General features: G+C 42.8%; 1 protein-coding gene across 7 annotated transcripts in view; it reads left to right on the top strand.

The window, feature by feature from the left end:
* The window catches only part of LOC139411279 (low density lipoprotein receptor-related protein 4), a 221,804-nt gene that overhangs the window by 73,991 nt on the left and 130,429 nt on the right, over positions 1 to 17,384 (top strand). For all 7 annotated transcript variants that reach the window (XM_071157355.1, XM_071157356.1, XM_071157351.1 and 4 more), the window contains one exon: positions 16,680 to 16,826. In XM_071157355.1, the coding sequence (XP_071013456.1) occupies positions 16,680 to 16,826 (147 nt within the window). The remainder of the gene's footprint in view (positions 1 to 16,679; positions 16,827 to 17,384) is intronic.

The following is a 17,384-nucleotide window of genomic DNA, read 5'->3' as shown; positions in this document are numbered from 1 at the left end:
TTTGACATGTTTGGAAAAGTTTATTTCTTCCGTGTCGCACCTGCCTGCTTGAAATATGTTTTTCAAGTGTTTGTATGCGGGGCGCTGTCCTCAGATAATCACATGGTGTGCTTTTGCCGTAAAGCCTTTTTGAAATCTGACTCAGCGGCTGGATTAACAAGAAGTTAAGCTTTATTTTGATGTACTACACTTGTGATTTTATGAAAGTTAAATATTTATAATACTGTAGTTTGAATTTCGCGCTCTGCAATTTCACTGGATGTTGGCCAGGTGGGACCTGCCCATAAGAAGTTAATAAAGTGTCATATTCTTCCTGGGGATGTAAATTACCAGATTTTAGTTAGATTTCATGTTGCTAGAATGCTTTCAGTTCCACTTTAAATACAACAACTTTTCACACAGAAGTTATTTTCAATAAAATGGACAACAGCACACACACTGCAATAACAAAACAGTTCCACTCACCAGATGATGATCATTTAAAACTTAGCTTCTTGTTGAAAGTTATTCTTAAAGGGAGAAGCTAACAAATTAGCAACAACATCATCTTTGATAACACCTGCTGCAGCCGCTGCAAACTAGCCGACAACACAAAAGCTAGCTAGCTAGACTGTAGGAAAACTACTGATTGCTATTGAGCAGTGACCTGTTGGCCTTCAAGAAGGCAGAAGTTTCCATACTTTTTTAGAAAAATGGTCCCTCCCCATTAAGTAAAAATGTGATTAGTTGATTCCACTGTCACTCCAAAATGTTGCCCTAATACAGTTGAATGACCGATGCCTTCATCTAGCTTCTGATGGCCTAGCCAATGGCTGACTTAGCTAGCTAGATTTATCTCCCCAGAGATTTCAGTGTTACCCATTCCTTTGCAACAAAAACCGAAGAGATTAAATCAGAACATCATTGAAAATAATAATAATAATTATCATTATTATTATAATTATTTTATACATCCTTAGCCTGTAGAAGGCCTGAACTCTTACTATGGTGGTGATTTGACAATTGCAATTATGGTCTTGAATTGAACTCGATTTGCTCTGGTCTTGGTCTTGAATCGGTCTCGTTTTAGGTGGTCTCGAACACAACACTGGACAGCAGGTTCAATCAACCAATGACTTCATTGGTTGAACTCTGCCGACTCAATAATTCTAAAATACAGCAATAAATATGTCTGAAACACTGTTTCCAGAGACTGGAAAAACACCTCAAATACTGTCTAGAGGTTAAATTTCCGTTTTAAGTGCAAGGTGCAACAAATGCACATTTTTGAAGGCAGCTGTTAAAGATTTGAAATAAATTCATTAATATTACGATAGGCTATTGTCAATCTTTTTTTTTAACAGACACTCCTTAACTATCTTTTGTCTAGCTGTAAAAAATACATACGTAGCTCATATTTCCTTTTCTCTCCCTTCGATAGGATATGAATATGGCTTTGGGCTATAGGCTACGCTTTCATAGTTTTATGCATGTCTTTCTCCCGATCAAACAATCAATGTGAAGTTCCATCTCAACAAGTTGTTTATAGAGCCTAAAAACACAAGGTAGCCAGGGGACTAATAATGAGAGAACAAACAATATCAATAGCCTATAGAAAAATCTCATGACAAGTTTAATCAAGTTTTAAGCTTATTAAGAAATAAATGATCCATGTGGGCCAAATAAAGTGGTGATCCTAACTGACCTAAGACAGGGAAATTTTACCTCGAATGTTACTAGGACATTTAGTCCTAGTAAGAATTCCCTGTCTTAGGTCAGTTAGAATCACCACTTTATTTTAAGAATGTAAAATGTCAGAATAATAATAGAGAGAATTTTCTATTTCAGATTTGATTTCTTTCATCACATTCCCAGTCGGTCAGAAGTTTACATAAACTCAATTAGCATTTGGTAGCATTTCCTTTAAATTGTGTAACTTGGGTCAAATATTTTTGGGTTGCCTTCCACAAGCTTCTCACAATAAGCTGGGTGAATTTTGGCCCATTCCTCCTGACAGAGCTGGTGTAACTGAGTCAGGTTTATAGGCTTTACCATGAAATGCGAACATATAAAGCCCTCAACTAACAGTGCAGTTCAAGAAGAAGAAAATATTTACTAAGTAGGCTAAAATAAAAAGTAACACAATAAGAATAACAATAACGAGGCTATATACTATATACTATGTACCGTTATTGAGTCAGTGTGCGGGGGTTCAGGTTAGTTGAGGTAATCTGTACATGAAGGTGGGAGCGTAGTGATCTATGCATCGGTAACAAACAAACAGTGAGTAGCAGAAGTGTACAAAAAAAGGGTGGTGGTGGTGTCAATGTAAATTGTCCGGTAGTGATTTTTATGAATTGTTCAGCTGTCAAATTTCTTGGGGGTAGAAGCTGTTCAGGAGCCTTTTGGTCCTAGACTTGGCACTCCGATACCGCTTGCCGTGTGGTAGCAGAGAAAACAGTCTATAACTTGGGTGACTGGAGTCTGACAATTTCATGGGCTTTCCTCTGACACCACCTACTATTTTGGTCCTGGATGGCAGGAAGCTTGGCCCCAATGATGTTCTGGCCATTCGCACTACCCTGTAGCGCCTTATGGACAGATGCAGAGCAGTTGCCATACCAGGCGGTGATGCAACCGGTCAGGATGCTCTCGATGGTGCTGCTGAAGAACCTTTTGAGGATCTGGAGGCCCATGCCAAATCTTTTCAGTCTCCTGAAGGGGAAAATGTTTGTCGTGCCCTCGTCACGACTGTCTTGGTAATTTTGGACCAGGATCATTCGTTGGTGATGTGGACACCAAGGAACTTGAAACTCTCAACCCGCTCCACTACAGCCCCGTCGATGTTAATGGGGGCCTGTTCGGTCCGCCTTTTCCTGTAGTACACGATCAGCTCCTTTTTCCTGCTCACATTGAGGGAGAAGTTGTTGTCCTGGCACCACACTGCCAGTTCTCTGACGACCTCCCAATAGGCCGTCTCATTGTTGTCGGTGATCAGGCCTACCACTGTTGTGTCATCAGCAAACTTAATGATGGCGTTGGAGTCATGTTTTGCTATGCAGTCGTGGGGGAAAAGGGAATACAGGAGGGGACTAAGTACACACCCCCGAGGGGCATTAGTGTTAAGGATCAGCGTGTCAGACGTATTGTTGCCTACTCTTTCCACCTGGGGGCGGCCCGTGAGGAATTCCAGGATCGAGTTGCAGAGGGAGGTGTTTAGTTCCAGAGTCATTAGCTTAGTGATGAGCTTCGTGGGCACTATGGTGTTGAACACTGAGCTGTACGATGAACAGCATTCTCACATAGGTGTTCCTTTTGTCCAGGTGAGAAAGGGCAGTGTGGAATGCGATTGAGATTGCGTCATCTGTGGATCTGTTGGGGCGGTATGTGAATTGGAGTGGGTCTAGGGTGTCTGGGAGGATGGTGTTGATGTTGAGCCATGACCAGCCTTTCAAAGCACATCATGGCTACCGACGTGAGTGCTACAGGGCTGTAATCATTTAGGCAGGTTTCCTTCGCTTCCTTGGGCACAGAGACTATGGTGGTCTGCTTGAAACATGTATGTATTACAGACTCGGTCAGGGAGAGGTTGAAAATGTCAGTGAAGACACTTGACAGTTGGTCCGCGCATGCTTTGAGTACACGTCCCGTTCTTCCGTATGGCCCAACGACTTTGTAAATGTTGACCTGTTTAAAGGTCTTGCTCACATCGGCTACCGAGAGCGTTATCCCAGTCATTCAGAACAGCTGGTGCTCTCGTGCATGCTTCAATGTTGCTTGCCTCGAAGCAAGCATAAAAGGCATTTTGCTCGTTTTGTAGGCTCGCGCCACTGGGCAGCTCGCATCTGGACTTCTCTTTGTAGTTCGTAATAGTTTTCAAGCCCTGCCACATCCGACGAGCGTCAGAGCCGGTGTGGTAGGATTCAATATTAATCCTGTATTGACGTTTTGCTTGTTTGATGGTTCGTCTGAGGGCATAGCAGGATTTCTTAAAGCGCCCGGATTAGTCTCCCGCTCCTTGAAAGCGGCAGCTCTAGCATTTATCTCGATGCGGATGTTGCCTGTATTCCATGACTTCTGGTTGAGATATGTACATACAGTCACTTTGGGGACGACGTCGTCAATGGACTTATTGATGAAGCCAATGACTAAGGTGGTGGATTTTTCAATGACATTGAATAAGTCCCGGAACATATTCCAGTCTGTGCTAGCAAAACAGTCCTGTAGTTTAGCGTCCACAGCATCAGACCAGTTCTGTATTGAGCGAGTCACTGGTACTTCCTGCTTTAGTTTTTGCTTGTAAGCAGGAATCAGGAGGATATAATTGTCGTCAGATTTGCCAAATGGAGGGTGGGTGATAGCTTTGTATGCATCTCTGTGTGTGGAGTAAATGTGATCTAGGATTTTTTTCCCCCCTGGTTGCACGTGTGACATGCTGGTACAAATTTAGTAAAACTGATTTAAGTTTGTCCTATCGTGATTTAGGGAAAACTTAAATCAAGGTTGACATCGCCCAACCCTAGTGGAAGGACAAATAGAACAAATTGTAATCTCTATTTTAGTACTGATTGCACTGAGATTCTGTGAAAATGGCTCTCTAAAGTCAGTGCTGTGTTTTAGGGATGTGTTTCCAGGTAACTATATGCTTTGAAGCTCTTTGGGATTAAAGGAATGATCACACACAGTATCTGTGACAGACCTGGACTTTGCAGGGGATTACTGAACTGTCTTAAACAGCGGAGATATCCTGCTTTGCTTCCTCCTTTTTCACGATCTCTCTCCCGTCGTACATAGGCATTCCTGTATTTGGAATGTTTGCCCACTAAAGCTATTCTATCCCTCTTTCCAGAAGACTCCTCTTATTCTTTCATCCTTTTCTATTTGGAAATAACTACTTCCCACCAACTTCCCCCCAACATCCTGCCAGTTGTGGTCATGCCCTTCACAGCGGTGCTAAAGAACGTTTGCCCCTTTCAGGCCTTGCTGTTTGGACCCTGGAGAAAAGGGAGGTATGGCGGTCCAAAGATATAGTGTCCCTGGTCTGAAAGAGGGACCACAATGTCTCTATTGGTCCCTGGCTGGCGGGAGGTGCGCTTGAGGTGCCCCAGAGGAGTGTTTGGCATTCCCCTCCTGTTTTGTGAGTGTTTGACAGGTGAAATAGTGTGGGAACCACAGGGAGGGTTTTCGTTAAAATGCTTTTTGTTGCGCCTGTCGGGGATGTGGAGGTGCGGAGTGAATGCTCAATAGCTCTGTAGGAGCCAGCGGTGAATGGACAAAATGGCCTCCAGTGGTAACTTCCTGTGTCTAAACTGTCCTCTCACCGGAGCCTTCAACAGAAGGGGCCAAGTGAGGATTGCAGTGATATAAGGGGAGAATTAAAATAAGTAATGGTTGTTGTTGATGCCAGGTGTGTGTGTGCCCTTACCCGTGCGTGGGTGCCTTTAGTTTTGTGTCTCTTGGCTTGTCCTGTTTGGGAGAGCGCCGTTCTAACAGATTAGCTACACGTTCCACACAGGCAGTGTGTGGTCACTAGTAGCTCCTGCACTGGGGGAGAGATGTGAATGTGGACCATCATGATCCATACAGCCAACTCTGCGTCCACACTGTAGGCCTAGTTGATTGATTCCATAAATTAAAATCGCATAATTATGTTATTAGTTCTCTATAATATTTCTCGCTCGTTTGCTAGGTCCAAACCTTTGAGGCAGCAGAGGACTTTTCACAGGATCGGGTAGGGGGGACAGATGGAGCTTGTGGGGGAGGGGTGGTCATCCACTTTTTGACAATTTGGGAAATAGGAGGGTCATTTGGGGTCCTGAGAACCCCGAAAAATGTGAGGCGCAGCTTTCTCATAGTCTCTCCTTCCTCTATTCTCCTGTTCCTCCTTTCGATTCAGTCTGTTTTCCTCACTATTGCCAACGAAAGGCAGTGGGAGCAGGGAGAGAGGAGAAAGGGTGGCATAGGAGAGCGAGTGGGACATGGGAAAGCAGAGAGAACCAGTGAGAGGAGAGATACGGAGTGAGAAAAAGAAGGGAGAGGGTGGTGGTAGCAAAGGAAGTAGTTTTATTAACTATGATACTCTGATGGAGTGAGGTATGGGGAATGAGTAATATGGGGCTTTTCTAGCTTTGAGTTGTTTTAAGAAAGAGAAGGAGAGCAAGAGGAAAAAAAGAGCGAAGGGAGTGATTGTTCAGAGTGAGTGCCTTGCGAGGGCCATTGTTCATCCCTCCCTTTTCAGCTAAAGGAGACAGGAGAGGTTCACACACCACTTTCAGGCATCCCGCTGGGCACCCCGGAAGGGGGCCTTTGCAGCCGGTAAAGAAGGCTCGGCCATACGGATAAATCACACTGAATGGAGGGGTCTGTGTTTTCTGTTTTATTCTCTTTCCAAAAAGGAGCCAGAGAGAGAGAATTCAACCACAACCACAGGTGTCCGCCTCGGTTCTAGCATGGTATTGCCTTCAAGTCAACAATTTAATGTGGGTTTTGTTGTTGTCTCACACGTGCAATTTTGCACATTTGAGTGGGTGCATTTGTGACTCTAAAAACCCACACCAATCAATCTTGAGCTACTAAGTGTCACATCATCTGTCTACAAAACAGCCATCTATTGTCCAATTTAACGCACTGTGAAAACTGTTTTGTGGACAGAATGAGTCACTCTAAAAATCTTCCCTGGCTGAAACACGTGTTTGACCCAGGCCCAAACTCTTCTAGGAACTACTATCAACTTTTAGGATGTTGTTCTCCAGTGTCTGGAGAAAGGACAGGGTGACAACATGGTGGATGATGACAAATTGGTCATTGTAAGGTGGCGTCTTATAGCCAGTCACATTCTGCTGAGCGGTCTTCTTCAGAACAAGACTTTCCACAGACAGGATGTGTGTGTGTGTGCTCAAGTGTTTGTGTATGTGTGCTTGTTTGAGACAATTATTTTATAGGTCAGTGTTGGACTGATAGCAGTGCCGTACTGCAAGCCATACATAAAGCCCTGCGTTATCTCAGCTCACTGTTCACCATAGCAGCACCCACCCGTAGCACGCGCTCCAGCAGGTATATTTCACTGGTCACCCCCAAAGCCAATTCCTCCTTTGGACGCCTTTCCTTCCAGTTCTCTGCTGCCAATGACTGGAACTTATTGCAAAAATCACTGAAGCTGGAGACTCATATCTCCCTCACTAGCTTTAAGCACCAGCTGTCAGAGCAGCTCACAGATCACTGTGCATGTACATAGCCCATCTAAAAAAGCCCATCCAACTACCTCATCCCCATACTGTTATTTTTTTGTCTCCTTTGCGCCCCAGTATCTCTACTTGCACATTCATCTTCTGTACATCTATCACTCCAGTGTTTAATGGCTAAATTGTAATTATTTTGCCACTATGGCCTACTTATTGCCTTACCTCCCTTATTTGCACACACTGTATATAGACTTTTCTATTGTGTTATTGACTGTATGTTTGCTTATTCCATATGTAACTCTGTGTTGTTGTTTGTGTCGCACTGGTTTGCTTTATCTTGGCCAGGTCGCAGTTGTAAATAACAACTTGTTCTCAACTGGCCTACCTGGTTAAATAAAGGTGAAATAAAATTGAATAAATACAAACTCTACTCATATTAGCAAACTCAGACATTTTCAAATGTAATGAGCTCCATGTTGTGAACTAAAGTCTTATTGTTATGGAATATGTGGACTTGCTGACTCTTCTACACAATCTCTACATGGCCATTCTGCACTTTTCATTACAAGTCATTAGGGATGGGTATTTGAAATGATTTAGCTATTCGAATAATATCCTGCATTTTTTCCCAGATATCCGGATAGTAATGAAAAAAAAATGAAATGCCACAACAGCAGACAGACAGTGCACAGTTGTTTTCAGGGTGCTATATCGGTAGTCTTTGGCTAACAGTAGCCTAGGCTAACAGCAACAGTGAAAGAGCGGTCTGATGTTTAAATGTTTCAAAATAAGTTTTCTGGTGAGTGTTTTGGATTGATCTGTTTCAGGTCTTGTGGACCCGCCATTGGTGCGCGCCTGTACTAGGCCAATTGCTATTTAAAGTGTGGAAAATAGTATACAGTTGTCAGGGCTGACTGGATGGCTAAATGGGCTATGAAAGTAAAATGCCTTTTCATGTAAAACGCAACCCATATCCCGTAGCCAATGAGAGAGAAAATGAGCTTGGAAATAATACAGCCACTTTGTGCGTCCTCAGTTTGTAGGCTACTTACAGTAACTATAAACAATGTACTGTCAAAGCCACGTGACATCTTAAGCAGCAGTAGCTCAGAGCGCCGTACATAAGCGTTGCATTTCATTGAGACAAAGCTTTTGCATTGTTAAGATAGGCCTACAAAAATGATTTACAAATGAATATTAACATCCGTTTGGATATCTGGATATTCTATTAACCATGCCCATCCCTAAAAGCCATTGAGAATAGACAAGATGCATCCCAGTTATTATTTTTACTATAAATGTTTGAACCCTATAGATGGCTTTCTTTATGGCTCTAATGGTGGATATTGGATCTGTGTGGGTCTCCCTATCTGCACTTTTCATCCAGCCTCACTCTGAGCCCATAAAGTGAGTTACAGCTTGCCTGGATGGAGTAATCCCATTTTATTACACGTATCCCTTCAGTCTGAGATCACATTCACAGACTCAGCAGGCTGAGAGTGACTGGCTAGGCCAGAGGAAGGATCTGTCAACCCACACTGCTCCTAGAGGCTGTTCAAGAACACTGTGCTTTGCAGTGTTCAGAGCTAGTGAACAACTGGCAGCTATAGGCAGGGGACATGTTTCGATGGCCTAAAGTAGCCTTCTCTGCTCGTCTCCTTATTTCCTTCATGTGTACTGACCCACAAAGACAGGAAAGTGGAGCAAGGTATAGTGGGGTCATGCCTACTGGATGCACCAACTGTATATACCCAGGTTATTTTATATCAGTACAATGAAGGAAAGGAGAGTAGAAGAGGAATCAACAAGACTATTGAGATGCACCCAGACTGTTCTCCAATCATCAGTCAGAAAGGAATACAATAATTTTGCCATGGCTCTCTCCCTATCGCTTTCCAGTTCTACTCATCTTTCACCTCATTCTTGTTTGATTCATAGCTGGAGTGGATTTCCCTCTGTTAGCATGTGTACTCATTTTCAGGGTCCGTGTCTGAGGCAGGGGGAGTGGGTGATCGATAAGGCACAGAGAGGGGCCCTAGTCTCCGAAGAGGTTTGGGTTGCACGTAGGGGTTCAGAGGCTTGGCCCAGACAGGAGGCTTATATTACAGACTACTGTACTGGATCTTGTGCTGGACTGGACTTGGTTGGGCCAGACGATAGGGTTACACACACATACACACACCTAAACACTGTGGCTTCAGCAGCATTCCTTGTATGCTGTGGAGAAAGACCGCTGGAATCAGAACTCCCCACCCCAAACATCGGTCACGGACGCACACACACATAATGTTCAGACTCAGCTAGCCAATTCAGCCAAGCCCATCTCTCTGTCTCCTTCCTCAGCCAAGCCCATCTTTCAAGCTCATGCCTCTCTCTATCTCTCCTGGGGGGTTGGGTTATCGTTTGTGTGTGTTGACCCTATATTACAATGATCAGCTTTCCAAGATCCGGTGTGGGTGTAGACTTGCGGGTGCTGGCTCTGCTGGCTCTCTTAATTTTGGGGCAAAAAAGTATTTAGTCAGCCACCAATTGTGCAAGTTCTCCCACTTAAAAAGATGCGAGAGGTACACTTCAACTATGACAGACAAAACAAGAAAAAAAAATCCAGAAAATCACATTGTAGGATTTTTAATGAATTTATTTGCAAATTATGGTGGCAAATAAGTATTTGGTCACCTACAAACAAGCAAGATTTCTGGATCTCACAGACCTGTAACTTCTTCTTTAAGAGGCTCCTCTGTCCTCCACTCGATACCTGTATTAATGGCACCTGTTTGAACTTGTTATCAGTATAAAAGACACCTGTCCACAATCTTAAACAGTCACAATCCAAACTCCACTATGGCCAAGACCAAAGAGCTGTCAAAGGACACCAGAAACAAAATTGTAGACCTGCACCAGGCTGGGAAGACTGAATCTGCAATAGGGGGACCTAGTGAATGACCTGCAGAGAGCTGGGACCAAAGTAACAAAGCCTACCATCAGTAACACACTACGCCGCCAGGGACTCAAATCCTGCAGTGCCAGACGTGTCCCCCTGCTTAGTCCAGTACATGTCCAGGCCCGTCTGAAGTTTGCTAGAGAGCATTTGGATGATCCAGAAGAAGATTGGGAGAATGTCATATGGTCAGATGAAACCAAAATATAACTTTTTGGTAAAAACTCAACTCGTCGTGTTTGGAGGACAAAGAATGCTGAGTTGCATCCAAAGAACACCATACTGTGAAGCATGGGGGTGGAAACATCATGCTTTGGGGCTGTTTTTCTGCAAAGGGACCAGGACGACTGATCCATGTAAAGGAAAGAATGAATTGGGCCATGTATCGTGAGATTTTGAGTGAAAACCTCCTTCCATCAGCAAGGGCAATGAAGATGAAACGTGCTGGGTCTTTCAGCATGACAATGATCCCAAACACACCGCCCGGGCAATGAAGGAGTGGCCTAGCTAGTCTCCAGATCTCAACCCCATAGAAAATCTTTGGAGGGAGTTGAAAGTCCGTGTTGCCCAGCAACAGCCCCAAAACATCACTGCTCTAGAGGAGATCTGCATGGAGGAATGGGCCAAAATACCAGCAACAGTGTGTGAAAACCTCGCGAAGACTTACAGAAAACGTTTGACCTCTGTCATTGCCAGCTAAGGGTATATAACAAAGTATTGAGAAACTTTTGTTATTGACCAAATACTTATTTTCCACCATAATTTGCAAATAAATTCATTAAAAATCCTACAATGTGATTTTCTGGATTTTTGTTTCTAATTTTGTCTGTCATAGTTGAAGTGTACCTATGATGAAAATTACAGGCCTCTCTCATCTTTTTAAGTGGGAGAACTTGCACAATTGGTGGCTGACTAAATACTTTTTTGCCCCACTGTATATAGTAGTAAATTAGAAGGCAAATGAGTTAACATTGGGTGCTGGTGAAAGAAAACAGGTTGTCGTAGAATTCCCTTTTTCTTGACTTGTAGTCCCACCAATGATGAAATAGCCAATTCTAGAATAGCCCATTGTGTGTTAGTGGACTGCTGTAGGTAGTGGTAGATTGTGATGGGTTGTGTTTTCCCTGGAGGACCACCTGTCTAGCTCTGGCCATGCTGAGGGTCCTATGGGGTTCTATGCTCATATACACACATGCACACCACGTTCAAAGGTGTGGACAAAGCTGTGTGTGGTCAGTGGTCTGTTTTCTCTTTGCAGGAGGTCACACATAAACACACACACCCCAGCGTTTGGCAGCAAAGATGAAACCCTCACTACCTGGAAGGAAGTGAGGGTTTGGCTTACCCCCCAAACACTCTCACACATAGAGCCAGATGAGCTCTTTTCTCTCTCTGATCGTTGTGTTCTGCCTGGCTGGTAAGGAATTGTGGGGAAATGGCATGTTCCCTTTTAAGATAAGTACCTGGAGAGGTTCCTGTCTTTTACAAAGTCATCTAGTCTGTTTATTCAGGTATTGATCTTACAATCGCCTCTAAAGATGGAATCCACATTAGGGGTAACAGCACCACTGTTTGCCCAGCACCTTTTTATTGTTTTTGTTTTGTTGACAAAACAGCGATGAGGTGTCGTGCAGAGAAAAAAATTAAGAAATTGCAGTGCATATTCTGCTGTTCTATCGTGCATGCAATGATGTCGTAGAAAAAAGTGTTTGTTGTTTTCATTAACTTTGTTGTGGTAATAGCCTATCCCAAACGGACGTGGCAGTTTCACCATTAAAAATTACAGTTTAGACACATTATTTTAGAAATGTTTCGATCGCCCCCAAAATTATATTATTTTCAAAGGTATATGATTGAAGTACAGTTTAACCTCTCTGGGATATGTGGGACGGTAGCGTCCCACCTCGCCAACAGCCAGTGAAAGTGCAGGGCGCCAAATTCAAAACAACAAAAATCTCATAATTAAAATTCCTCAAACATACAAGCATTTTACACAATTTTAAAGATAAAATTCTTGTTAATCCAGTCAGTGTCTGATTTAAAAAATGCTTTACAGCGAAAGCACCACAAACGATTGTTAGGTCACCACCAACTCACAGAAAAACACAGCCATTTTTCCAGCCAAAGAGAGGAGTCACAAAAAGCACAAATGGAGATAAAATGAATCACTAACCTTTGATGATCTTCATCAGATGACACTCATAGCACTTCATGTTACACAATACATGTATGTTTTGTTCGATAAAGTTCATATTTATATAAAAAAAATCTCATTTTACATTGGTGCGTTACGTTCAATAGTTCTAAAACATGCAGTGATTGTGCAGAGAGCCACATCAATTCACAGAAATACTCATCACAAATGTTGATGAAAATACAAGTGTTATACATGGAATTAGAGATATACTTCTCCTTAATGCAACCGCTGTGTCAAATTTGTACAAAAAAAAATACGGAAAAAGCAAGCTATGCAATAATCTGAGTACAGAGTTCAGACAACAAAGCAGACAAAAATATATCCGCCATATTGTGTAGTCAACATTAGTCAGAAATAGCATTATAAATACTTACCTTTGATGAATGCACTCCCAGGAATCCCAGTTCCACGATAAATGTTTGTTTTGTTCGATAATGGCCATAATTTATGTCTAAATAGCTTCTAAGCGCGTTTGGTAAACAAATCCAAACACATGTTCAGAAGTTATATTATAGCCCGTAGAAACTTGTCAAACTAAGTACAGAATCAATCTTTAGGATGTTTTTATCATAAATGTTCAATAATGCTCCAACCGGAGAATTCCTATGTCTGTAGAAAAGCAATGGAACAAGAGCTAACTCTCTCATGACCGCGCCTCAGAGCCTGTGGCACTCTGCCAGACACCTGGCTCAATCAGCTCTCATTCGCCCCCACTTCACAGTAGAAGGCTCAAACAAAGTTCTAAAGACTGTTGACATCTAGTGGAAGCCTTAGGAAGTGCAATATGATCCCATTTACACTGTATATTGGAAGGGCAAAGAGTTAAACTACAAACCTCAGAGTTCCCACATCCTGGTTGGATTTTTCTCAGGTTTTCGCCTGCCGTATAAGTTCTGTTATACTCAGACATCATTCAAACAGTTTTAGAAACTTCAGAGTGTTTTCTATCCAATACTACTAATAATATGCATATATTAGCATCTGGGACAGAGTAGCAGGCAGTTTACTCTGGGCACCTTATTCATCCAAGCTACTCAATACTGCCCCCCTGTCACCAAGAGGGTAACTGCCAAAATAATGGAAGCACTTAAGTAAATATGAGACAGCCTGCAGGGAGGAGGTCAATGACCTGGCAGTGTGGGCCCCCATCCTCATTGACAGGGCTGCATTGGAGCTAGTCGAGAGCTTCAAGTTCTTCAGTGTCCAAATCACTATGAACATAAAATGGTCCACATACACGCACCGTTGTGAAGAAGGCACGACAGCGCTTCTTCCCCCTCAGGAGGTTGAGAAGGTTTGACATAGGCCCTCAAATCTTCAATAAGTTCTACAGCTGAACCATTGAAAGCATCTTGACTGGCTGCATCACTGCTTGGTATGGCAATAGCAACGCCCTCGATCACTTGGCGCTACAGAGTGTGGTACAGACAGCCCCGTACATCACTGTGGCCGAACTCCCTGCCATCCATGACCACTATCTCAGGTGGTGTGAAAGGAAGGCCCGGACAATCGTTAGACTACTACCACCCTAGCCATAGATTGTTCTCTCTGCTTCCACACGACAAGCAGTACCGGTGCATCAAGTCTGACACCAACAGGCTCCTGAACAGCTTTTGTCCCTATGCCACTTACATACAATCATCATATAGGCTACTGCTACTCTGTTTATCATATATCCTGATGCCAAGTCACCTTACACCCTATACATATCTACCTTCATCACTCCAGTATCCCTGCACATTGTAAATATGGTACTGGAACTGACTGATCCTGTATATAATATGCTTACTTACTTTATCATGTTATTTTTTATATCTTATTTCTATATATTGTGTGTTTTTGTTCTACCTTGTTGTTTTTATTATTACATTGTTATTGATTACTGCATTGTTGGGGTTAGAACTTGAAACAAAGGTATTTCACTGTAATTGTGCATGTGACATACAAAACTTGATACATTGAAACAATTAACATTCCATCATGCTTCGGGTCATATATAAAAATGCTGGGCAGGCCATTATTTTGTCTACCTTGGCTATGCCCCCATAGGATGACAATGCCCCATCCAAGTGGTCACTGACTGGTTTGATGAGTATGAAATTGATGTAAACCAAATGCCCCATCTCAGTTACCAGATCTCAACCCAGTTGAACAAATGTGGAGCAGCGCCTGAGACCGTGCTTCCAACAATACACCAAATGATGACATTTCATGTGGAAGAATGGTGTCGCATTCCTCCAATAGAGTACCAGAGACTTGTAGAATCTATGCCAAAGTGCATTGAAGCTGTTCTGGCATCCTATTAATACACTTTGTTTTCTTTATTTTTGCAGTTACCTGTAGGTCTATCCACAGCTATTACGGTTCACTCATATGGTTTGAGTTTAATGAATCCACTCAACTTGTGGTTTCATTTTCTGTGTGTGTGTGTGTATTCAAAAACACACGCAAGTTTGTGTGTGTTTTTGTATTGAACCCTGTCATTTTATAGGTCTTCTCAGTGCAAGTGGCCTGTGCTGTTTAAAGCATGTTTGACAAATGCAGCCTCTCTCATGTGGCTCCATGTGACATGACTGCTCTGCCAACTCTAGACACAAGGCTCTAATTTAGTCCAACATAAACCCTCACTTAGAAAGCCATTCATATAGACCTGCATATACAACCCTGCTCATGGAAACCCATACACACTCATGTAGATTTAGCATAGATTCAATTGTTGATCGGCATGCACCAACCCAAATGAACAGTATTAGTTACGACCTGATCAAGTCTAAGAGGAGTAGTGTCTGTGTGCGTGAGCGTGTGCGTGTGTGTGTCTGTATGATGCTCCAGATAATTCCTTGTCTGATCTAGATTCTAAGGGGTAAGAAAGAAACAGTGTTTTCAGGCTTTCTGTCTTTGTCATCAGTCATTAGGGCCTTAGTTCTAGCTTGGTCCATTGTTCTATGTGTCTGAAAGGGACAGGGACTGGAGACACTAAGGAGGGACCACACGCCTCAGGGGAGAGATTAGAAAGAGAAGGAGCCAGACATTTTTTGTCTTTGTCGTGTAAGAAGCTTTTGGGAAGAGAGGGTGGGAGAGCAAGACCGAGAATGAAGGAAAAGAAAACAGAAGAGAAGGGTAGGCAAATGGAGAGAGGAAGGGAGAGAGGGAGAGAAATGAAAAGAGAGGCCATTAATTTAGTGCTGTGGGAGGTTTCTGAAGGTTAGTGTGTGTTTGGTGCCAGGCTCTCCTGGGTTGACTGATGCCTTTGTGAAGAGGCCAGGAACCAACCACACACACACACACAGTCTTTAACTGAGTTCAAAGAGAGATAGAAATGGGAGGCTTTTTTCACTCCCTGTAATTGGACCCGATTTGCTGAGATTCATATAAAGTTGGGGTATTTTTTTTGTTGCTTAATATTGTTTAGTGTAGCCTACTACACACACTCTTGAAGGTTCTCAGTGGAAAACATCTCACACACACACTTCACCCATTTCTCATTGAAGCTGTCAGCCTCTTTCAAAGGGGCTAAAAGCATCTCAGGAGGCATCGCAGCCTCACTCTCATGTCCATATGCACACACACACACACACACACACACACACACACACACATACAAAACGCATGGGTACACACTCTCACTTGCGTAGTGTTCACACAGTTTCCTTAACATAATGGGAGCCAGTGAAATGAAGGCCAGATATATTTATTGTACTACTTTAGCACAAGACTGTGATTCAGTCCCAGCTGAAAACATATCCATTGCGCACACACACACACACACACATCCTCCTCTGGTATGCGTAATATCATTATTTGGTGTGTGTGTTCAGGATAGATGAAGTGTATAAATGCACCAGTCTTGGCTACCAGGCTTATAACATACAGCTCATTGGGTTTATGACAGTCAGACTACATGAGTGAATGAGGCTGCTGAGGCTTTCATACGCATATCTCACAGCTCTGCTATGGCATATTTTCCTTCTGATATATTGATCTTGATATGGTCTGTGCTCATAGGAGCAGTTGTTAACTCAGAGGTAACATTAACTTTTTGTTGTTGTTATGGTTTGACTAAAGTCTGTGTTAGCCTATTTAACTAAAGCAGTGGTGGGAATACTTTTTGGCTCGAGGGCCACAGCTCTTAGGGCTGGTTTCCCAGACAAAGATTAAGCCTAGTCCCAGACTAAAAATCTATTTCATTGGAGATTCACCATTGAACATGCTTTTTAACCCAGGATTAGGCTTAATCTGTACATGGGAAACCAGATCTCAGGCAAGGTTACTCATCGCAAGAGGATAGTCAACCAAACCACCTCTGCTATACAAGCATGTCCTCTAAGTGCATTCTTTTAGCATTTTCCTAACCCGGTTCCGTCTTCTCTCTGTCTCTTTCCAGGCGTGTTGGGCAGTGCGGAGTGTTCATGCGGGCGCAACCACTTCACGTGTGCAGTGAGCGCGTTTGGGGAGTGTACATGTATCCCGGCCCAGTGGCAGTGTGACGGGGACAACGACTGTGGAGATCACAGCGACGAGGATGGATGCAGTGAGTTACACCTAATAATCTCCATTTGTCTTTCACTTTCGCTTGACGTCCTTTACTATATTTAGTACAATATCGAAATATACCACATCATTTTTTTGCTGTTGGGTGTAAATGAAATTTGGTGTCAGCACAGCTAGTACAAGCCTCATACACATTTTATTATTGTTGTAGAATAGACAACTAGTCTGTGGACACATGGGCCATTTTTTAATCTTCTGGAGTTTTTTTCCCTTCAAATCTTCAGAATTTATGCTGGACCGATATCTACAAAAGGCAATATTTATTTCAAAATCCACACACACGTGCACCAAACACACACACAAAAACTATTTTTTAGTGTTTTTTTTTTGTTGTGCCTTTTATATGCCCTTTTGTAGATATTTGTCCAACCAATCTGTATTCCAAATTATTAAAATCAGATCATTTGAACATGTCTTTTCACGACTTTGGAAAAAAAAGGCCCTCCAAAATGTTGATGTCCCAAGTGTCCAGAGACTAAATTAGTACAGTAATTCACGTACACTTTGAAGAATATAAACAAGAAAATCGTCAGATTTG

This window comes from Oncorhynchus clarkii, chromosome 6, assembly GCF_045791955.1.
Source record: "Oncorhynchus clarkii lewisi isolate Uvic-CL-2024 chromosome 6, UVic_Ocla_1.0, whole genome shotgun sequence".
Lineage (NCBI taxonomy): Eukaryota > Metazoa > Chordata > Actinopteri > Salmoniformes > Salmonidae > Oncorhynchus > Oncorhynchus clarkii.
The sequence above is the reverse complement of the archived record's forward strand: the minus strand, read 5'-3'. Positions and strand labels throughout refer to the sequence as shown.